General features: G+C 32.0%; 3 protein-coding genes across 3 annotated transcripts in view; 1 reads left to right on the forward strand and 2 right to left on the reverse strand.

Moving 5' to 3' along the window:
- Positions 1–513: 513 nt before the first annotated feature.
- On the reverse strand, positions 514–15,918 carry LOC112685973 (growth/differentiation factor 10-like). The gene is made up of 3 exons (XM_025558048.1): positions 15,401–15,918; positions 5,147–5,637; positions 514–2,023 (listed from the first exon to the last, which is right to left on the reverse strand). The coding sequence occupies exons 1-3, from the start codon at positions 15,642–15,644 to the stop codon at positions 1,667–1,669; spliced, it is 1,092 nt and encodes a 363-aa protein (XP_025413833.1). The 5' UTR covers positions 15,645–15,918; the 3' UTR covers positions 514–1,666.
- Positions 15,919–18,976: 3,058 nt separating this feature from the next.
- On the reverse strand, positions 18,977–24,400 carry LOC112685961 (tigger transposable element-derived protein 6-like; the record flags this gene model as incomplete). The annotated part of the gene is made up of 3 exons (XM_025558033.1): positions 18,977–19,232; positions 23,563–23,579; positions 23,948–24,400. Coding segments are annotated over 3 exons (726 nt in total), but the record flags the coding sequence as incomplete, so codon positions are not given.
- Positions 24,401–24,431: 31 nt separating this feature from the next.
- Positions 24,432–24,789, forward strand: part of LOC112685962 — a 6,024-nt gene continuing 5,666 nt past the window's right edge. The window contains exon 1 of the mRNA XM_025558035.1: positions 24,432–24,551. Within this exon, the coding sequence (XP_025413820.1) occupies positions 24,432–24,551 (120 nt within the window). The remainder of the gene's footprint in view (positions 24,552–24,789) is intronic.

Below are 24,789 nucleotides of genomic sequence, written 5' to 3' on the forward strand. Positions count from 1 at the left end.
CGCGTCATCTCTGTTATTCGTTACGACGTAACGTTCGGAAACGTTCAAGGGAAAAGTGCACCGGTAACGGTACACCTGCACATCGTTTCAGTATTTGCGAATTTCTAAGCGCACGGTCGAATATCGTAGGTGAGATAAGTACAAAAGTTCGAATGGTTATCGAACTTCCCGGGATGTTGAGATCAACAAATTGAGTAGGTATTAAATGTTCGCGTTGCGCGAACGCGTATTTCATAACCGTTATTGTACGCAAACGCGGTTGACGTACACGTGATTGAATTATTGATTCACATCGGAATCTCGTTCGTATCGTTCATCCAAGCGAGTTCGTTTTCAAAACTGATATTTAAATTAAAAACCATCGAATCGCTGTTTACTTAGAATAATTTGATGGGCCTACGAAATGATTCGTAAGCGTTCAACCTGAAAATGGACTAATAAGCAAATAATGTAAACTAAAGGAAAACAGGGCATATAAGAATAATATAGTACAACCATTTAAACTATCGGCAATAATGTAACGTAGTATAATATAATATTTTACTATCGGACAATAACGTATATAATATATGAATATTTCCAGCAAATGTGCGCAACCGACTCGTATTTGAATACAATACAATATTATTACACTTTGAAGTCTAATAAATAGTTTTGAAAAACAACGAAGAACGTATTCTTTAGACACATCGTCCGATATCTTATCATCGATTTCACATTATCTTTCGTATCCACATAGAATACGAGGTATAATACAAAAAAAAAAAAAATTACAATTTACAAACACTTACGCGTATTCGAACACATAACTAACTACGATTTTATTTTTCACACGCCGTTATCGTCCTTCTGCGCACATTTCGCGATGCAAAAACAATACGCGTACGTACTTGACATACAAATCGCGTACGGTTCACTACATGCGATGACGAGACAACAATAATTTATATTCACAGTCGGAGCGACGCTGAAGCACTACCGAAGTCGGTACCAACTGCGTACACGTACGAGGATAGTAAAACTATAGCCGTGTCCACCGAATATCTTATAATACCGTGTGTTGCGATGACGCAGACGAAATCCTCGTTTCCGTTTATCGTCATTCTCGAACACAGATTTATGTGAGAAACTGTACAAGATGACCGTCTTCGACGGTACCGGTGGCCAACGAGCGATTCGGGTAATGTTTGGTGAAGCGACAGTTTTTACCGGTACGTTTACGGTATTACTTAACGTAACGTTGGCATAGAGTATCGATTAGACATCGGGACGGTGTAAAAAGTCATAAGAATTTATAAAATAAAAAAAATAAAAATTTACCTAGCGAAAAATGGCGGTGTGCATCGAAATAATATTATGTACGTTGTCGGTTATTCAGTCGTTTTATTATGAACATATTTTGGCACAAGACACAGTCACAATATCGTGATTACGACGGTAAGGGTACGTATCGACGGTGGCCAACTTCTATATAACCGGAGATGTGTTCGGTTTCGATTCGCTCATGGGTTTCTAACTTAAAACTTAATAAAATTTATATATACATTTATATGTACACGGAATTTTCGGACGCCCGAGCCGTATCGATTTCTGAGAGAACCAATGCAGTGGTATTGCCGCCTCAGGCATACAGTGCTTGTTACACGGTGTTGTCCGTTGCGTGTGTTTACTTGCACGAACAGGTGACCACCCTCATGTCGGGGTAGCTCTTGAGCAGCACGTGGTTGGACCGGTCCATGTAGAGCAGGGTGAGCGGGGCCAGCGTGTCAGGCACGCACGACGGTTCCGGTACGTCCCACAGCCGGCCGAACGACCTGGCCAGGCTCTGCACGGTCGCGTGGTTGGTGGGCCGCGACCCTTTGCCCAGCGGGAACAGGCAGCCGCCCGCGCAGTAGTTGGTCTCGAATCCCTTCGGGTAGATCACCCAGTCCTCCCAGCCGATGTCTGCGAAGTTCAGCACTAGCTTCTCCATGCGGCATTGGTCCGTGTCGACGAACGCTATCGAATCGCCCGCGTCCACGGCCTGCAAACAGATGCTTAGGGGTTAAATCACAAAGATCAGCAACACGACCCTGTCAGGTAGTGAGAGAGGAAGGGGAGTTGTGGAAAAATAATCACAATACTGTATGCACGGTCGAACATACCATCGGGTATACGGTATTTCGCAAGCCTAGAACATCAACATTGCAACCACCCAATGTTAGTTAGTTTCAAGATATTATACTGATTTATAATCAGAACGCCATGCGTTGAATATAATTTTGGGTGCCAAAAATATTTACCGGTCATTTTTTAATTTTAACTGAATATTGAAGAAATATATACAATGCCATATTTATCTTACGGTAGCATTACACACATATATTTTAAATTTATCTTATTAATTGCTAAAGTCAAAATATAAAATCGATTTGTGAAATTCCTATTTCAAATAAAATCTAGTTTGCATTAGTTGTACAAAACAGCGACAGTTAGAATTGTAGCGATATCACATGTATAAGATTCGTCATGATGCATGAAATGCAAAACTACTTTAATTCGATATATGACATGCAAATGTACTTAGATTAAATTCAATACAATCACATTTCAGTATTTTTAAAAATATTATAGTATATAAGCTTAACAAAAACAAGCTATCGAAACGTTAAAAGTGAGGCAGTCTTGCTTTTACTTAAAAAGTTGTAATTCATCGCAAGTTCTTGAGATTTTAGAGAACGTTTCATAATATTGGGTTATTCCGCAATGTAAAATACTTCCGTATAAGTATTAAAGTTTTTAATTTGTATTATGAGTGTATAAGCCCCTTTTTATTATTTAATTAGAAAATACATGTTGATTTTTACCTAAACTGTATAATATATTTTAAGCAGTTTTGTTCTGAGAATGTGATTTTATGTGAAGAAAATTGTGTATGAATATAACGTTGAACATAATTTATACGAATAACCTAACAATTATATTTGCGATTCTAATATAACATGTAGTCATATTAAAATAATAACTGTCTGTTGGACGTTCAATAGACGACGTGGACCATTCATGTATAAAAATAACAAACACTACAACTTATATATTATAATTGTTCTCTAATAAACTTAATTAATTTAGTTAATCTATATGAAAGAGAGTTTTAATTGAAAGTATATCAAATCATTTGAATCTTTTAAACATTGAACGACGTTTTAAATAAAAAATGTTCTAATTGTATTTTTAAAAACTTGTAATAGTGACGGTTAAAATATTAAGTAATTAATAATATTTAGAATAAACTATAATACAGCCATCGATATGATGACCTTAAAATTTATTTTCACTAGAGTGATGTTGATCTTTATGCCCAAGCCGCGATAAATGATTTTACTTTAACATTGTTTAACAACAAATAACCGCTTCCCCTTAATATATAGTATCTCAAGTAAAATAAGAATTTTATAATAAAAATACCTAATTAGATGACCACTGAGAATTATTGCTGTCTTCAAGGGACGAACCCGTTTATACTAGAATATTGTATACAATATTTCCAAGTCTTGATAAATCCTTTTCATGTATATTATTAACTTGCAAATTTTTCTCCCGAAAAAACGAAAACGGTTATAATGCAAACAAATGTATCCGTCTTTAATCTTTCGCACGCGCTTTATTTTAAAACAGTATTAAAACTATATATTTGTATAGCTATAGATTGTAAACAACTATGTGTATATAGAAATCAAATTCATTTTGTATCGTATCACGTGCATTGCCCATATCAAATTTATTTTATGTTTCCTATTCTTCACGATATATTATTTAAAATCGGTTATATCTACTTTATGATGATAGCATAAACGTTTACATTTGTTTAACATCTCATCGATGTAAGTTTTAAATTTTTCAATTACTTTAATTTTTTTCCCCCTTTAAGATATTAAATGTGATTTTGTATGAACAATTTAAAAGTTGATAATATGGCACTTTTAAAAGTGAAATTTAAATACTTTAAATATCGGGTATAATTAAGTAAAAATATTATAGCAGAATCTTTTTAATATATAGAAAGTTAAATTTTTGTTTAAAATATAATTTAAACAAACCTCTGTTAAATTATTTCTTATAGATTTTATATTATTATTGAATAAATTCAATAATTACGAAATTACTGATATTGGTAATTTTTTTTTTTTTTTTTGAAAATCTATAATTTATTTTATAGATTATAAACAATTTAATACGTTAAGTTTTATTTTTAAAACTTTAATACCCAAACACATAATAATGTTTTTGAGTTATTAAAGTATAAAAGTCCTAAATTATTTAAATTTTAAAATCATTTACCATTTAATATATTTAAAAACTACATCAACTTTTTATACTTCTAAAGGAATTTTTAATACATTTTTAATAGGTTTTATAATGGAGTTTGTACGACATACTATGCATAAATAAATGGATCCTTTATTACATATATTTTATAATTATTCACTAAATAACAAATTAAGGAATTTAATTGTCATACCGTTAGCTCAATAAAAACCGTCTGAAATAATAATAAAAAAAAAAAAATTTAATCGGAGAAATGTAGAGTTAATTTTTAGAATTTGGAAGATATTGTGAGTTTAACAACTACGTTTTGAACAAAACAAATTGCTCTTGGTTAAATATTTACGTAGAAATTAAATATTTAACCTAGGTTTCATTTGATAGAGATAATAGTCAAGTGTCTAGTAAAACGCATACAAATAAATAGTTAAGTAAATTGTGCGATTTATAGTTCAGCTATTACAACAATACCTTGACAATAATGTTTGTAAGTTTCACTCGGAATTTGAACTGCAAATAATAATCGTCCAAATAATACTAGCGAATTAAAAAAAATATATTTTACTATTTAACAGTAGTTGAAATTTTTAACAAAAGAACAGTCATTTTTTTATAGCGTCACATAGTCAGATTTTTTTTTTTTTACGAATTACTCGAATAAATGAAATATCAAGAGTGAACACAATTTTATAATTACTTATTATGATTTTTTTTTTTACTTTCAATCTCTCTCCCACTCTCAGCATATCTACCAAGAACAAAAGTTTCAGTTGCACGTAACAGATAAGCACATAAAAGATATTCGCATGGCCGTTCGAACATCTCAAACACCGTAAATTACCTGTAGCTTGCTGGCTCTCGATCCTTTTTTCTTTTTCCTCTTCCGTTTCGTTTCATCCGTGAACGAGTTTTTCTTGACGTCTACCTCGTTGTCAACCACGGACCGTCTACGTCTTTTGTTGTTGGCTTCGAACAGCAACTTGGCCATCTCGTGGCCCTTCACGGGCGCGTTCGCGGTGTTCATCGAGTACAACACGAGCCCAATAGACGGTCTCGCCGAACCTTCCACTCGCACGATCAGCCGTTTTAGACCATTTGCCGACCGCGGGCCCAAGCTGCGGGCCAAGTCCAGAACGGTGTCGGTGATATTGGCCGAGCCCAGGTACGAGTTGGAGACCGCGTGTTTGTTCTGGGAGAATAACGACACGTTGACGGTCTTGTTCGACTGGCGGTTCGTACCGGAATCCAGTCGAAGGACTGCTTTTTCTATTATCTCGGTGGGTTTTAACGCGCTCAGGTCATAGACGTACAGCGTATGTGTGCCCAGCGGTTCTGAAAATTAAAAAAAAACGTACACATTATTTCAACGAAAATAAAGAATAAAAAACACTTTATTTTTACCCATTATCATGAACACATTTATTCTATTTTTTTCGTAAAAGTCTTTTGAAAGAATTATTACATTTTAACTTTACAAAAGCCGTTGAGTGTAAAAATATTTGTTCCTGATAAAAAACTTAAAATAAATGATTAATATTTTTTTTAATTTGTTCATGAAACTTCGAAAAGTGTTTATCAAAAATGTATTCGTTTTAACTTTATTGTATACGTTTTTAAAAATCAACAAATTTGCACTCAACACATTTTTAGATCAATTTTATTGAATTTTCAGGTGTTTTATAATAGTGAAATTATAATTTCAAGGATTAAAGATCTACACATCATTCTACGGTATAGATAATAAATTACTAGAATTTGAAACTTGTCGATTGTACACACTAATGAGTATTACTCTCGTTCATCGTTTCAGTATATAAAATGCGATCATATACAAAAAAAGACCAGGAATTAAAAAGAAAATTTACATAACATTGTTATTGTATTTTTTATACTATTTCTAAAACATTTGTTTTAGTTTAAAATGCTATTGATATTATTATCTGTACTTGACCTATTATTTGTATACCAATTCTGATTTTATTATAATATATATCGTATTTTTTTTAAATAACATCGTAGTGCTTTCATTAATGTTATGTTCACTGACCTTAGTATAAATAGTAACATATACTAATATGATATCGATTTCACGTTGCTGTTCAGTTTATCAAATTCATTAAACGCACACCTGAAATATCGAATATCACATATTTTGATAATAGGTTTGATACCTATTAACTCTATTCACTGAAACCGTGGACATTTCTAAAGAGTTTCAGACGTTTTTAACAGCCAAATTCGATATTTCGGTATCCAGTGTAAATCAGATGCAGTCTATATAATTTCATTTTTAATACGCCCAAGGCCGGTCAGTAAAATTATATTAAAATTATTGTCGGTTGTAATTAACACTTTTACAGACATTTCACTTTTTAATACTATTAATGTGTATATTTATGTCTGTGTCCAAAAATACGAGTGAACAGATCAGGTCGGTCACATTTCTAGTTTCATTTAACACCATTGAAAATGGTGTGCGTGGAAAATGTATACATAATTTTAAATTTTATGTTTTAAGGGAAAAAATAAAATAATATTTTATTACCTACATTTTTATTCAACAGCTTTTTAAACGTACTATTGTTCTAAGTCTTGTACGTACACCACAGTAAACTTAATTTACGCAAGGCAAAATAAATCTACTTGAACAACACAACGTTGTTTAGCAAACATTAAACAGAAGTATAGTACGTATACTTGTTATTGTACACATACGTGGTGCGATGTGTTAATTCAACCAGAGTCGGATAAAGCACCTTGTGAAATAAGATACCAAAGATTACTAGTGATATTATCGCAGATCTGTGTACTCGTTTCCGATTTTTTTAAATAAACAAATTTACTCTTAGTTTTCAAAACCGAGTGATTAATCGTTTTCAGTATAATTTTTGTTAAAACTACGGATAACGTACACAAACGCATGTTATCATAATATTCAATATCTGCTGAACGACAAGTGAATCGATTTTTCCAACAATGCATATCAATAGAATGTCACCGCCATCATTTGTCAATTATTTGTACCTGCGTTTATACGTTTTACGAATAATATGTTTTATTATTTTTACGTATTCGTGTACATGTCGTTTGAAGATAATGTGCACACAATACAACTGCTCTAACCCCTCGTACTAGCGGTCGTTTAATCTGACTTGAAACAGTTCTACTACACCGATGTGTCAACGTGTTATTATTGTACACACGATTAAGTGCATATTATATTATTGGAACACAATAGGATAGTAGTAGGACGACATTCCGAAACACGAATAACACAAAATACGGAAATCCGCACGGATTCGTTGTTCCGTGAAATATCTCAAATAGGTACGAAACGAGTAAAATAACTTCTGTTGGCTTGCAGTTAGTGGTTATGTACAATTGCACTGATAATAGTTTCACGAAGTTCGTCATCTTTTCTTTTTTTTAATCGGACATGTTACCGTCTGTTATTTTATGGTTATTTTATGTTATTTTATTATTTTATGGTATCATAACACCATGCGGAGTTTTCCGCGAAATAAAAAAAATTCACTTCAAAACTATATCCGTAAATAATTAATAATAGTAAAATATAATAATAACGATGGTTTATAATGTGAAGTGTTGGATTTAAAACATGAAACAAATGGTTTTCCCGCAAAATATATCCCGACGAATAGATACGACGACAAAGACAACGGAATATGAAGAACACACGAAACCTATAAAAAATAATTTAACAGACTTCGTTTATACGATTATTTTATTACGTTCAATTTTATTCGAGTATCATCGTCACGTGTACACGTTATACAACAAGTGATTTTATTTTGATCGAACGATACGACTGGCAGCGGTTATACTATCAATAAAACTAGTGCGGTCTTACACGTCATACAGTTCAAGCGGTGTTTATTGTCGTACAATATTACGGTCAAACTTCTGTACTTAACGAATATCGTAACAGAATTCTTTACGATATCACACGGTATTTCTGTTGAAAAAAAAAACGTTTTTATACAACGAATTAATTCGTTTGTTATTGTTCCGCACGCTCGTAATAATCTTGGATAAAACAAAAAAATTAACGAGTTACGGACAGTAATGCGCCTACACCAACACGTATTGTTTGTAGTGTATCGTTTATTATCTATTACGGTACAACACATTATTGTTTTTATCGTGTACATCATTATTTCAGATTATTATTACCGCAGTTGTATTCGTTTCTTTTTAACGAAATCTCTACTCCTCGAAGAATTCGTATTCTTCCCACAGGATCGTCAAGTTCATGAAACCGCAGTAAACCATAGTCCTTACAAACGCGATTCCATCGGATCCTCGTCGCCGTCGACGACCGTTGGCGTGCGGACCTTCGGGGAAAAATTATACCAAGCCCAAAGTATACGAGTCCGAGTACTCGAGGTGCAGCGCTATGAATCTGTGCGCGCGTCGATAATCCGCGCCTAAGATGAAATCTTTTTATTCCCGCCGTGAGACATCGAAAGTCAGAGACGACCGACCCTTGTTATCTGATTATTCGTCGCGACTGTATCCACTGACGAGGCAAAATATCGGCCGAATCCGTTCGGGGGGCGAAAAAGAAAACCAAAAATATCCCAAAAACCTAGAGTTAATATACACATATAAACGCGCAGACACAATGTAATCCTGAATTCCTCGTGCACGCACCTACCTACACGTCCAATGAGGGGACGGGGACGGGGCACAAAGGATTAAAATCATGCGTCGCCCAGTAAAGAGAGAGAGAGAGAGTGACACGTCTATTAAGTACGGTCGCGACGGCGGCAGTGGCGGCGACGAACCAATTGACAATCCATTAGATTAGATGGTCGCACTGACCCTACAAGGACCGAGAGACGACGACGACGACGAGCACCTGCATTTATGTGGCGAGTGTGTTTTCGATCGGACAAAAGTCTTTTGTCCCTGGCGCCACGACCATTCCTACGGCCCACCGCTGGGGTACTATTTTGTCTCCATCTTTCATGCACTGCGGACGGGAATTTTTTTTCTCTTTTTCTTTTTTTTTTTTTTTTTTTATTACATTTTATGTACACGCGCTCTACCCGCTGTTCATCGTCTCGCGCGCCACCACCTGCGCACAATGAACGACCGCGTTGCTGTAGGTATACACGAACGAAAACAATGTCTTCGAATGGCCGCGAACATCGACGAACGCTGGACGTGTCTCGCGACAGCCCCGTGATCGTTGATCCCGCGAAAATGTCGATCGACAACGTTCCGCGAGCGCGTGGATTTATCTTTTTTTCACCCGGCGTTTACCCGGGGGAGCACCGTTCGTCCCCGCGCGAACACGAAAACTAGAAACGTCAGTCTCTGTTGTTGCCTCGGTACGAGATCCGAACGGGCCACGTTTAAATCGATTTCTTTCTCGATACAATACCTTCCCCCGGACACGATTTTTTCGTTCCCGTGTTGATAATTCCAACGCTACCGGTAGTCACGGCCGAGCTAGTGCCGGCTAGGTGTCGCGATGCTTCCGACCTAACGGACGGACACGCAGACAATGCGTGTCTTTTCATTCTCGTTTCGAGTTTTATTTTATTGCCGACAACGCACAATAATAACGTTATTATTCCTATTTATTTATAAATTTTTTTTTTTGATTTCTTTTTTCTCTTTCGATACCCACTTGATTCCCATAACGACGACGACGACTACGTTCTTGATGTTATCCAGACGGCGTCGCTACGCAAATTAAACGGACGTCGAGAGTAGGCTAGGCGCCAAATTTGGAGCGCTCAAAACGACCCTTTTTTCCTCGAACGCTTTGTATCTCGAATTCCACAATTTATGTCTTTTTCTGTTGCTCGTATCAAGTCTGAACGCCCGTTCACATATAACCGAAATTCCAAACTAATGGAAAGCCGACATAAATATTGTCACATTCAAATAGTATCTGAAATAATAATCTTAACATTTCCCAAAATATGGTCTTCAGAGTTTACTTTCGATAGTGATTAGATAACAATATATGTTAACGAAAAAAAACTTAATACAGCTAGAACAAGTTTTGATTATAAAATGTTTTGTACGATATTCTCATCGGATGTGTAATGTAAAACGCCAAAACATTTTATATAAAATTATGGCGCTTGGAATTAAATCGAAAATATTATATTAGGTAATTGTTGTACGCGATGTTATAAGTGCAATATTGGTCTTGTCGTGTCTGCTGGGCAACGAGTATATCCGAAGCCCGCATTTTTTTTATTTATTTTTTATGGTTTTAGCTTCAACAAAACCGTTCTTAAACCGTAACATTATACTGACGACCAACATTTGTATTTAAATAGTATTCGAATACGAATAAACAAATAAGTAATTGAAATAGAAAGTGAAGTGATCAACATTCTTGTGGGCCGGTGTCACACCGGCAGACACTGTTAATACGGTTGTGAAAAAAAGCGAAACAATTACTGGATGCTAACTAAACGAGTACTTCGTGAGACATTTTTTTTCCAGTGTGAAACAAATAACAGTACAATAATATTATTCCCCGTAATCGCACGATGAATCCCATAAAGCATGATTCGCGTTTTGAGCAGTTAAGACATAAAACATTTACAAAGTACGATACATACACGTCACATTATGAAGTATAATAACAATAAATATCTTCTTTGTTTTCATACGTACATCTACAGTATTGTCTTCTGCTTGAACTCAGTAAATGAATTGTGTTCAACGGCTGAAACGATTTGCACGATACGTACATGCCAATATTTTATTCAAAAGCGACACTTCAATTTATTCAAATGTATACCAATGAAGTTCAGTTATAATTATGATTGTAAGATTAAAACGTGCGCGCGCATACATAGATACTAGGAATTCAGTGTTATAATTTCAGCCTTTTTTATAATCAATAATTCGTCCTACGTAATATATTATATAAAGTGTTAGATGAAAAATGAGTTTACTAATTAATTAAAAAAATTTCATTTGATTAAACGTAATTTTTTGACCGTCATAAAAGTCAATTAGCTCGACTCGAAATGAGCTCAGCCGATGACCGACCACTGTGTTTGAAAATTGTTCATGTTGCTATATAAATTCGAATTTGATAACTTTTCAAAACCATATAACTGTGGTCTACAGGTGCAGACTTTGTAATTAAGTTAAAAAAAGTTCTAAAAACAATCAATCCGATATAAAAGTTTTTCAGTTGTTATTCGATTCAACTCTTTACGCCAAACTTTAGACAATAATTGGGTTTCTGTGACCGACCAGCCGAGGCTTATGAACTTTATTTTCACATACCGAGTCGACTGGACAATTAGATCCGATGAACTCGGAAAATAATCAAACAAAAGAGTCAACGGGCACCAAACTCGAGCTCCACAAGTAAGCTTTCATGAAAATTAATGAGTTTTGAAATATCCCGAATACTTAAATATTCTGTTGAAACTATTCGATATTAAAACAGAAATGAGGAACATTATGAATACGAACAATTTGTCTGAATACTCAGACAATATAAAAAGTTATTTCCTAACCTTTCATTAGCGTTAATTTTATTTAAATAATAAAACAACAGAAAAAAGTAATCATTCAATGGATATGACGTATTGTATTGATTTTCAATTTAGAATCTCAGATACGATCAAATCATATGGAATTTATGACTGGGCACAATATTAAAATGTCGATGCGTCCGAATTTCAACTCAAAATAAATCTTTAGTTGTACAGTATAGAAAATCAAAAATACCACGTATAAGATATTTTTAATCTATTGAATTAAATTTAGCGTTTAATATTTATTTCTAAATCAAAGTTTGCCGTATAGTCGAGAACAGAGCAAAGGTCAATAGTTGTAGTTTTTAGTTGCACTAAGGGGCAAGCCCTCCCATGGACCCGATAGTAAATTGTTTGCTACGAATATAGTTCTACCGAATGATCTGATCGCGTTACGCATATGACGTGAAAATTCTGTAAAGTAGATGTGTGTTATACATTCTGGATTATAAATAACGTTCGGAATGAAATGTGTTTAAAGAAAAAAAATATTTGACAAAAATAAACAACAAAAGGTTATCAACATTTTATTTTTGTAAAGTAACACGCAACACAATACTGTTGTGCGAGTACTCTAAGACCATCATAATATATTAGGTCGCCTGGTTTGACGCCATCAGATTTTCGTTTGGCGCCAATAAAGGTATGCGCGTTGGGAATATTGGGTGCTACGATTTACACAAGCATACGTATATGCATGTATATATATTATATAAATTGACAATCTGTTAACAATGTCAGGCACATATTAAGTAAAAAATTAAACCTATCGATAACGTTAGTTATTATAGTTATTACATCAATAACTTTAGTTGTATTATAAATAATAACATTTAGATTGCTGTGTTTTAACGTCGATTGTATTTATTCCAAATAATAATTTCTAGAAGCAAAACAAAATAATCCCAACAGTTGTAATGCAATTATCTGTATTCGCAATTAATAGTTAATATCAAATTCAAGCTAACAAAGGATTAATTATACAAGAAGACCTGAATATAGGTATATAAATGGTAAAATAATAAATATAAATGTATAATCAGTTCGAATAAACACAATATTTATTTCTTGGAGCTCTCGACGAAAATGTTTTTAACGTGTATAATATACTACTAATATATTATTCAAAATGAAAAGATCTCAATTTTGAGTTTCGTTATCTTATTTGCATATAATTCATGTAGCATAAATGATTTACTACAATTTATCGATTTTTAAAGTTTGTTCTTTACGAAAAGAATCTTAGGCTGGCTGTAACTTTTGATTATCACTTGTTATATAAATGTTTAGATGGTTTTATTTGATTAAGATATAATATAATTAGTAGGACCTGGAATTGTATGCATTTGCATATTTTTATATATTAAACTAAAAAGTAGCAAGATAAGACAGACATTTGAATCTTAATCTAATGTGTTGGTATGCGAAATTAAATTTGGCATATTTTCCTATATTTGGAACATTTCAAATTATTATGCATATTTTATCATTTTTCTGAAATATAATGCATATATAGAAAAAAATATTACGAAGTTATTAATATTATTATTTATTGCTTAGCGCATGTCCATCGTAAATTCCGTGAATCGTGCAGTTATATAATTTGATTTTTGTGTTATAATAAGATAAAATAAAGTTCGCTAATAGTACCAATACCATAGTAATTCTCCAGGTAACTTTAAAAATATAAAAATCCACTTGATTTGTTTGATTTGATTGATTTTTGTTTGTGATTTTTTGTTTAGATGAGTGAGTGTTCAAAATAATATTTAATTTCAATACAACATACAGTTCCATACAGTTCAATAAAATATATAAAATACAATTGATATATTTTAAAGTACATTTTTTGTTGAATATTAATTATAAAATGAATTGTATACATTTTAAAATTAAATACATTTAATAAATAATAAACATGCATTTTTGTTTGCATATTTTCGCATATTTTTACATATTTTGAGTGCATATAATTCCAGGACCTAATAGTTAGTAATTAGTATACATTAAAAATTATTTTATTTATTAACTACAAACATTTTTACAAGTCTTTGTTCATTTTTTATGACATTTCCTTTTTAATTTTAGTAAAAAAAAATCGATACTACAGTTTTTATATCAACAAATACCCATAATGTTACATTGCTTCTTTTATTTCTTATTGAAATTCATACTGATGGATTCAACGTACCTTCTAAGTAACTCGATAAGAAGTATATCAATGAATATATTAAAAAAATATAAATTATACACTTTCAGTATTTTATAACTGATGATAATAAAATACCTACAAATCAAATGACTAAATACGTACCTACATATTATCTGGTTGTTTATTTTACGATTTATTATTGAATGTTTTTTTGCGTATACACCAAAGCAACGGAAAAATGTAAAACCATTAGAAATTTATTTATTTAATTCGGTATAATGGTCCAAAATGTGTTTAATTTAAATTTAACTGCATGACGAATATTTATAAAACTAAACAATAGTATAATATATTTATTATTTATTTGTCGATAGACTTGAAACCACAAATAACTTTTCTTTTTTTTTTTGAGTAATAACAATTACTAAAAGTAGCTATATTATTTCAGTTTTAGGTATGTTAAAAAAAAAAATTGAATATTTTACGTTTGACTAATTATTTTTTAACTAAATGTTTCTTAAAAATTAAAACGAAGCATTCAATTCTTACCATTAAACAACAACGCGTCAAACTATTTTAATAGATTGAACGGCTATAGTAAACTCAATCGTATTAAGCTCGATGAATATTAATCTTACCATCGTTAATAGATATCATTACTGACGGAGGATTTTATTGCGATAGAATTATTTTTACCAAATGGAATTCCACCACTCGCTAAACATTTAAATACGTATTGTGATTTCTTAAATAAATCGTTAACATTTCGAATTCATTTGTTATTTTCAGATCAAATATGTATTTGGTATCCATTTAGTGAATTACAGGAACATCGCAACGCCATTAATCCATTGGCTTATATTTTTAAGATTTTTACAACATACACCGGGTCACAAAGCTTATTAACTATACAGTTAATCATTCTTTTGGTAGATTCGAAGACCCGATACCGTTCGGAAACCCTTGAACCCATGATTTTCGATAAAGGTCTAATTTTTCCGAATGAATTATTTAGAACGTTTTCACGTCTACTCGTATGTAATAATTTTTTTTTTTAACATATTTTTTCGATAGCTAAAAGAAAACAAAATTACTTGGGCAGATAAAGATAAAAGTTTCGTACAGCTCTCGGTACGGCTACACGGTGGAAACGACGATGTAAACGTGATGTCTTGTGTGGTGCAAATACGTCAAGCGTAATGTAATAACATATATATAACATAATAACATGGATAGAGAACGCACTGCGGAGTGGTTACGTCTTGTGTGAAAATACGCGAATACGGTATCGTTCCGGAAGTATTTCTCTCCCCCCACCACCACGTCTTCGATGGAAATCCTAGCGCCGGGGTAACTATGGTGAAACAATGGAGTGCAAAAATATCGAGTACGTTACCTGTCTGCGGTGAGACGCTCCGGATCAAGTCGTAACGCTGTAGCAGCTGCCGGTTGCCCGTGTCCCGGTACAGTGCGTACATGTAACCGGGTATCCGGTAGTCGGCGGCGGTGCGGTTCTCGGCCGTACGGATGTCCAGCATGTCCATCAGCGTGTCGCCGACGTCTGGCGCGCAAGCACCGTCCCGCGGTACGGTGACGGCCAGAACGGCGATGAGCATCGTTGCCGCGACCGTGCACCTCATGACCGGGTGAGCACGATTCGGACGCGTACGGAAACACACACAACACGTGCCCGCACCAGTAAAGATGGACAAATATTTGTATTTTTTTTTTTTTTAATATTCTCCCGCTTAGGTTACTAAGGTTCGATTAGGTTTGTGAATCGGTAACAAGCTGGCGGTGGCGGATAAAACGCGTGCGCGATCGACGACGGCCGCAAAGAACGCAGGGAGGAACGTGAGAGTGGCGTGTGACACTTTCGAGGAATCAAACTCGACTGCCGGCACGGGCACTTAGAGGTCAGGTAGACGGACCGAACGGACGACCGTCGGACGCGGAGAGCGAGAGAGACGCACGTAAAACCTGAGAGAAAGACGGACGGGTGGACAACGTTTACGCGGCGGGTACCTGTTTTTCGGGCCCGAGACGTGTCGTTTGCGTAAGCGTGTCAAGTGGTGAACCTTTTCCGCCCCCATCCGCCACCGCACCCTGCCCGCCACCGTACGCCGACGATTAAATCCGGACCGGAACGCGCCTATCAAAGGGAACGGGTCCGTCGTCCTGCGGACCATTAGAAAAATATTCGTGGAAAAGGGACGTCGTCGATAATAAACAGAAAAACGTGTTAAATGCATTTATTTTTTTTCTCTCCCCATCCCCTTCCTCTCCCGTAGCATTATTCTACGTTATTATTATTATTATTGCTGTGCGCGTTCGCCGTACACGTACGTCTTGAGCAGGTCACCGCCATCTCCGCCGCAGCCACGGGCCGAGCACGTTTCACCGTCTCCCGTCTGGGAGTTAAACGCTTTTGTAAATATTGTAAAAGGATTAGAAGCTCCGGGAAGACGTTTTCGCGGGCCAACGATCGGCTCGGCCGCGCGGAATCCGTCTCGCAAAATGACACGTTCCAAATAATGTTATCATTAAAAGGTATTGTACCCGTATCCGCCCGCATGTGCTCGCCCGTACCTATGGGAGAATGGTTCGTCCGAATCGCATGCCGTTCGAGTAGTTTTAATATTTACAGGACATCAGGTATATGGGGAACATCTCCCCCGATGGACAAACGACCCTACGGTTTCTGTACGGATTATTCGTTAAAACTGTTTGCCGGCAATAACAAGCGACAAATATCATACCTCATCAACCGAGTAAACACGATACAGAACCTCTATTTGTTTAGTTCTTTCACCGGGTACGTGTACGGAAAGTATAAAAAAAACTATCGACTCATGGCCCCGTGGAATCAGCGAAATCGAAGACTTTTTATTGCTAAACCACCATACCGACTATGGCAACGACGAGTGAATAGAAAATATGCAACTACAGGGGTTAAGCAATCATTTTACTGTCTCGTCCGAACATTAGGTACGCTAATTTATTGTTTTTGCGTAGAAACCAGTAACTCATGTGGAGTTGAATTAATTTAGATACTTTGTGAACGTTTACTATTGCATGGTAAACGGAGTATGTTAAAACGTGGGACAATTACTCTCTTATTTTAATATAATTTGAAATTAGTACAGAACATATTGTATATTCTCTTGATTCTCGTTGCATTTTTACTAAATTGTTTTTTTTTAACGAGAATAAATATCCTCCCCGGTATGTTTAAATTTTTATATAAATCCAATGTATAGTAAATTGATAATATACGAAGAAAAGTTATAGTAAAAATAAAATTATGCACTTGCTCGAATCTTAATTTCTGAACAAAATACTGTATGTAAAATATCATTAGTAATAATAAATGGATAGCGTATAATATGTTGTCAAAATAATATTAAAAAGAAATCATAAGTTTTATATAAAACTATCATTCGATTAATTAAAATTATGATTAAAAAATCTATCATTTTACTTATGTAATAAGTTTCTTACACTGTAATTATGTAATTAGTCTCAAAAAAATAATTAATTTAATTTTATAATTTAAAAAGTAGACAAATACATTTAATAAAATTCAAGATATGGAGTAATGGATTTTAGTTTCAAGAACTATGACAACAGATAAGATCTGTAACGATAAAAAAGGGTCAAGTTAAAAAAGAGTTTGGTTATAAAAAATAATAAGAAATAAAAGCAAAACTTAAGTAAAGCGTGACAAGAAATCTTAATATACATAATGTGTTAAAACAATTATAATAAAAATGAATTAAAATACATTTTTATTTTGCATTTAAAAGTAAAATATCGTGAAAGGTTTATTTTTTACTAAGCTACTACTCAGATAATCAAAAATTAATTTATACATTATTATACATACAATTGTAAGTTAAATGTAAAAAAATGAATTACTTTTAAATTTAGAAATACAAAGTCACTGAACCTTAAAATAAATGAAATAGCAACTTTTTATTTAACTGGAAAAGTATACTTTTGTAAAATAAAAATGTTATGCATCATTATTATAATATAGCATTGTATATTATACAATAATATAAAATTATATATTATACAATATTCGTTATGCGTTTAGTACAAAAGTACTTAATTTGGATGAATATTTTTTTTTGTATTGAAAATTGAATGAAAGTTTGAGAACAAAGTGAAATAGTATAATATATTTTTTTATCGATTAATTTTTTGTTTTACTTTTTGGTTACATAATAGTTTCAATTATTCAGACTTTTTATTAATTGCATTTTTACAAACATATTTTATTGATCATAACTTAATTCAACAATTCAACATAATAGTTTATAAAAAAATTCATAATGATTTAAAAAAAATAATTTCTTTTCTTTTTTTTTTTTAAACTTTTTCGAACAGTATAAATTTATGATTAAACGATAAGGAATTCTGTCTTAAATATATAAGTAAGAAAAACTGTTACCAAAATTCAAGTCACGCATTCATTCATATAAGAATACTAATAAAATCATACGAATCGGATTATAATTTTTTAATTACCATTGTAACGTAAAAAAATGAAAACTAATACATGCAAAGGCGATTCGTGTAATTATTATATTTATTATTATTATGTTAATGGCTTTATTCGTTTGTTGACTGCAATTCCTTTTTATTTCGACTTTTTATCATTATAATACGACATCGACAGTTTTGACAGTTAATTAAATTAGAGGATTAATATAATATGTATGTTGGATTTATCGGCAAAACGTTAAATCTTGCGGTGTTTCCATGATCACTAAGCAGTTTTTTACGTCAGTGAATCGTTATACAACGATGATTCTATTATAGCAAGTCCTTCATATGCATCGATCAAATCGTGTTTACTTGGTTCCAATTAAATAACGATTCTTTGTAGCACGTGATCTTCTTTCAATCCACGTAAAATTCAATATAATACTCGTATTAAAATTTTATAACAGTATAGGTTTACCAGTTATAGTAGAATGTAAATATGGAAAAGTAAAGACGCTACAAATGAAAAATGAATGACAAAGGACGCGAGGACTGCTTTATCCAATAGTGTGTCCTTGGTGCCTAGTTCCGGGAATACGACTTCGGTGACTGTGTCCTCGTGGTGGAAATTTACTAGTCCTGGGAATGCGGTAACTGACGGCTCTAGTTGCCGCTCTGCGAAAAATTTCCAACAGGAATTGGTCTCAGAGTAAAAATATTTGACAACACCCAGATAGCTATATTATATTTTTACAAAATTTTAAAAAGGTGTTACCGCAAAATTGTAGCAACTTTTAAAAAATATTTTGAAATTGTGGTGTCAAGTTGTTTTAAATATTTTCTAAATATTTTAACAAGAATCAATAAATATTGTCGCAATATTTGAACCATGTGTTTTGTAAACCTTGTTACATTTAATTATACTTAATATTATTTAAATTATAAAATTTGTATATTATAAATATATTAAAATGTATAACACAAAGTAATTATAACATTTACAAGTTTGTAAGATCGGTATTTATACTATACTATATTTTAACTATAGTAGTATAGCTACTAAATGTTTTTTTTTTTCTAATGAAATTTAACACATATTATTATATCTCAACGATTATACATCATGGACAAAACTACTGTATATTAATTAACTGTACTATTAAGCAAGTATTACTTAGTCATTTTGGATCAAGTTCACATTACAATACAGTTTAGGATTCAATAATGTCCATAAATAAGTAAAATTAATAAATTAACATAATTTATAATATAAAAGGAATATATAGTTATGATCAGGGCTAGGATTTGTATGCAATAAAAAATTGTAAAATATGCATTTTATTTACCGAAATATGCAAAAATTTAACTAACATTTTAACTTTTATAAGATAAACACAAAAATATAGTAACAAAATAAATATTTATTTATTGAAAAACATCAGTGATTAGGCAATTTGTCTTAATATAATATAATTGAGAAATGAAATAATTTAGAAATACAATTTATAATTCACATTCACTATGTATATTACATGCTACGACCTCATATTTTTTGAAATTTTCGAAAATGAATGATCGACGACTGGATCTTAGTATGGCTTTATATTAACTGAAGCACCGTTCAACGTCACATGATGTAGTTGGCACATATTTAAGTAAAGAAATTCGTTCTGCTGTAACCTTGTAATAAGTCTTGTAAAAAATTGTGTAATATGTTGTTATATTGAATTAGTAAAATATAATTTATTTGCAAATGCTTACCCTACATTAAATATAGCATATCAATACATTTTAACTTTCCCCGTTACTCAAGTGGGTTGTGAAAGGTCATTTTCAACCTTGAAGACTTGAGTCTTTTATGCTGATGGCCATTAAGAATACAATTTTGATGGAAATAGATAACAATACTATAATAAATGCAATTGATGAAAAATCTAAGCTTCTATCTAAATTATTGTTATAAATGTATAAATATTTCTTATTATATAATTTATAATAACTATATGTATTGTTTATTATAAATTATAACTAATATGTTTCTTTATTATAAATACATTTGTTACTAATAACCAGGGTTAGGCAAGATACGATAAAAATGTATGTCTTATGGTGATAGATTATTGACGAATGATTATTCGTTGATTACAGAGGTGTACTGGAGGGTATACGCCTTATATTCGAATCCCTATTTTTGGATTTATGCGTATACCTTTAAGAAAATTCGTTCATTATAGGTATACGCTAACTAATCATTCGTAAATAATGAGTAAATGCAAGCTTCTAATTTTTCATCACCGTAAGGCATACATTATACAACAACAACAGTATAGAATTTATTATTATTATACACTATAGCCACTATCCAAAAATAGCCTCATGCCCGCGTAAACTTTTTGTGGACAACTTAATTCAACAGTTAAATGAACGATTTTTGAACCATAAAAATACAATATCTGACTTTTGTTTTCTAGTTTCTTGTGAAACTTATGATAACCAAGTAATCGAGGATTTAGTGAATGTTATTCAGATGATGTTGATTAAGATGCTTTTGAAGTAAAATTAAAGCTTTTGCGTATACATTTTCAAAAATTAAGTGTACATGGTCTTGTAGAATCTAGATGTTCTTGAAAAATTCAATAAAAACTTTTTTCCAAATTTATTCAAATTGCTTCATACTTTTGCAACACTACATATTACATCGTGTGAACCAGAAAGAAGTTCTTCCACATTAAAAAGAATTATTACTAATCTTCGAAATTCTTTTGGCCATTTAAGGCTTAATGGCTTTGTAGTACAGAAATTCATCGTGAAGTTGACATTGAAGTTGAAGTTGAGAAGATTATTAAAATATTAGCAAAACAAAACCGTCATACTGACTATTTTATAATTATGTATACTATATTTATATTAAGATCATATATATTTATATATATACCTTAATTATTTCTCTTATTTCATATTTATTTTATTTCTATAGATTATATTATTACATTGTTATTGTATAACATAGTAGTAAGAGATTTTTCAGTGATGAACAAAAAAAATTCATGTATATTACAATGACCCCCTTGAAAAAATCCTACGTACGCCACTGGTATATACCATGTACATAATTATTTATACATTTATAAAAATATGTATAAATGATTTTTACGGATAATGTTTTATTATGCGTATTAATTTTAACATAAGTTACAGTGTATAACTGTTAGGTATTATTTATATCCAGTCACTTGTATCTTTCTATGCAGAAAGAGTGATTTAAAAGTTTCAAGAAGTTAAAATGGAAATTATAAACGGTATTAACCTTCAAAGTAAGTACAGATTTTAATTTTATTATTGTTTTTTTGTTCAACAAGGTGTTATAATGTATAAAAGATCATATTTATATTTTGTATTCACAGTTTAGATACTGACGATACTAAAAAAAAATCCAAAAATAGGGATTCGGGAATACGGTGTATACCCTCCAATACACCACTGTAATTAACCAAATAAACCTAAATAATTATGTAACATAATATAATTGACAATACAAAATAATTACCATAAAGGTTTGTATTGTTAATAATAATATATTGAGTAGTGGGAAAGATTAACTACGAAAACATTATAATATTTTGGTCGAAAAAATAACAATAGTGCCAGTTGACATTAACTAGTATTTTAACTTCTGTGTGTTTTTAGTTGTTTATTTATTTCATTGTTGAAACAATGAAAAATCATTATACAATGATATATAATAAGTATTTTATAATGATGTATATAATACTACGGTCAATAGGTCACTTCGTCACCAAATAAACCATACGTACTTCCTACTTACCTAGCTAACCCGGCGCTTTCCATTACCGCACAAACATGACCCAATACCGCACACAAAAATAGTACGATACCGCACAGATTTATAAAAAGGTATAGCCTAATTCCGCAAACAACAAATGGTACGATATGTAATGGTAATAAAAATGTAATAATTTAAACATAAATGTTATTGTAGACACCTATATTGGTTTAAAATGTAAACGCCCAGCTAACCTATGTTGTATTCTGGTGTTACGAGGAGTCTTACTTCTATGTATTAATCAATTTAATTAATACCTAATTAATTATGTTATAATCAATGGTTTAACAATGATAATTTAGAATTTCATTAAGGATATCCATTTTTATTACCTAGAAAATTATAGGTTTTTTAAATTTTATATTTTTTTTTTATGTTAAAAAAATAATTTCATAATAACGTGTTTAATAAAAATGAAAAGCATTTAAGAAATTTTATAATTCTTATCACATTATATCAAGTCGTAAACGTAGATCGTACATACGGAAAATGTTGGTTTTCCGAAAACCGTTCTCGGGACTTTGTTCATATTATGCGCTTTGAAAAAATCTTCTGCCCCAGAGAAGTACGCAAGCACATAGCTACTTATGAACTAATGGAAATTAAAGCTGCAAATTCTATTGTAGGACTGTGAGGGTGTTAAAATGTACTTGATTTAAATTGAGGAACATATCAAAATTAATTTTTCACAACTCAAAGAGTGTAAATCAGGGATGAACGCACGTAAAAAGTCGTGTGGTTTGAAAAAATTTTATAACCTTAGTATTGTTATTTATTAATCTTTAATGATAAGTACATAATTGGTAATAATAATATTTTGTAGGGAGGTTCTCTTCGCAGTGAATAGCCTGACAGCGAATAGGTCCGTACAATTACAGCCATATCTATAAAAAAAGAAAAAAAAATTAGTGGATTCATATTTTATGAGAACGAAAATTTGAGTTTCGTGCTTATCTGTGTGATTGTAATTTTTAAATTATCTTACAAGGTATAACATTGTGTAGTTAATGTTTTCGTTGTTCATTTCAGCTCAGTCGCAGCTGCACAGTTATTTTTCGTAAAAATACAATCCACGACGAACATTTTTTCCTTTCTTGGTACTATTCAATACAAATTTTTACAATACTAGTATCTTGTATCTTTTGGGGAAAAAATATACATAATACTTGCATAAAATGTATCATGATAAAAGATACAATATACATTGTATCTTTGATACTAACCTTGCTAATGAGTACACCTGAACCATTAAAACAATATAAATATATATATATATAATTATTAATACAGTGTAACCTCTGAATAGCGGACACTCTCGGTCTCCGAAATTTTGTCCGCTATTTAGAGGTGTCCGCTATTTAAAGGAAAATATTTTTTTTTTAACAAATAAATAAATTCATTAATTTTATTTTATATTACTTTTACATTAATTAAATACACGATAAAACTAACATTTATGAAAAAAAACCAGTTACCTAAATTTTTATTTTATTTTTACATTAATTAAATATGAAAACTAAAAAAATAAAAACTAATAAAAATAAAAAAAAATCGTAACAATTTACGTAACAATTGCGTACGATATAATTTCTTAAACTGATGAATTACTCCTTGGTCAAGCGGTTGGCAATGAGAAGTCATGTTAGGTGGAAAAAACACAATTTCAATATTTTTCATTTTTAAATGTGGATGAGGAGCCGCGTTGTCTAAAAAGAGTAAAAATTTTCTTTTATTTTGACCCATTCTGTTATCAAATTTCATTAACCACTCAGTCATTATTTCAATCGTCATCCAGGCTTTTTTGTTCCAAAACCAATTGACGGGAAAGTTGTTAATATCCAATTTTTTGAAGGCTCGTGGACGTTTAGCTTTGCCTATGAAAAGTGGCCGTTCAAACTCACCTAACATGTTAGTACACAAGAGTACAGTTAAACGTTCTTTTGAAATTTTTTCTCCAGTACATATCTCATTTTTAAACGCCATGGTTTTATCAGGTAGAACTCTATAAAACAATTCCGTTTCATCTGCATTAAAAATATCGCATTCTGCGTAGTTTGCTATAATTTCGGGTACTTTTGCTTTCCAGTTATCAATGGCTTCTTCATCAACACTTGCTGCTTCACCACAAACTGATTTAAAAGAAATATTATTTCTTTTCCGAAATTTTTCAAGCCAGCCATTAGAGCCTTTAAAATCAAATCCGTGCATTTCAGCGATTTGCTTACTTTTTTCTTGAAGCATCGGTCCTGAAACAGGAAGATTTTTTTCTTGTAATTTTGAGAACCAGTTTAATATTCATTGTTGATTATAGAGGTTTCTGTTTTTTGTAGCTTTGTCCATTTCCGTTTCTCTTCTCCATTTTCAGCCCAAGTTTTGTAAAGAGCGTCTTTATTTGCTATAATATCAGCAATTTGTGTTTTACTAACACTAAATTTGTCTGCTAATGCACG

The sequence above is a fragment of the Sipha flava genome, unplaced genomic scaffold (genome assembly GCF_003268045.1).
Source record: "Sipha flava isolate LNK unplaced genomic scaffold, YSA_version1 299_pilon_pilon, whole genome shotgun sequence".
In the NCBI taxonomy this organism is placed as follows: domain Eukaryota; kingdom Metazoa; phylum Arthropoda; class Insecta; order Hemiptera; family Aphididae; genus Sipha; species Sipha flava.

Excerpts from the sequence above, each read along its gene's own strand:
- LOC112685973 (XM_025558048.1), bottom strand. The coding sequence starts at position 15,644 with ATGAGGTGCACGGTCGCGGCAACGATGCTCATCGCCGTTCTGGCCGTC. Across the intron at positions 5,638-15,400 it reads GAGCGTCTCACCGCAGACAG|AACCGCTGGGCACACATACG; the intron begins GTAACGTACTCG and ends TTTAATTTTCAG. Across the intron at positions 2,024-5,146 it reads CGAGAGCCAGCAAGCTACAG|GCCGTGGACGCGGGCGATTC; the intron begins GTAATTTACGGT and ends ATCTGTTTGCAG.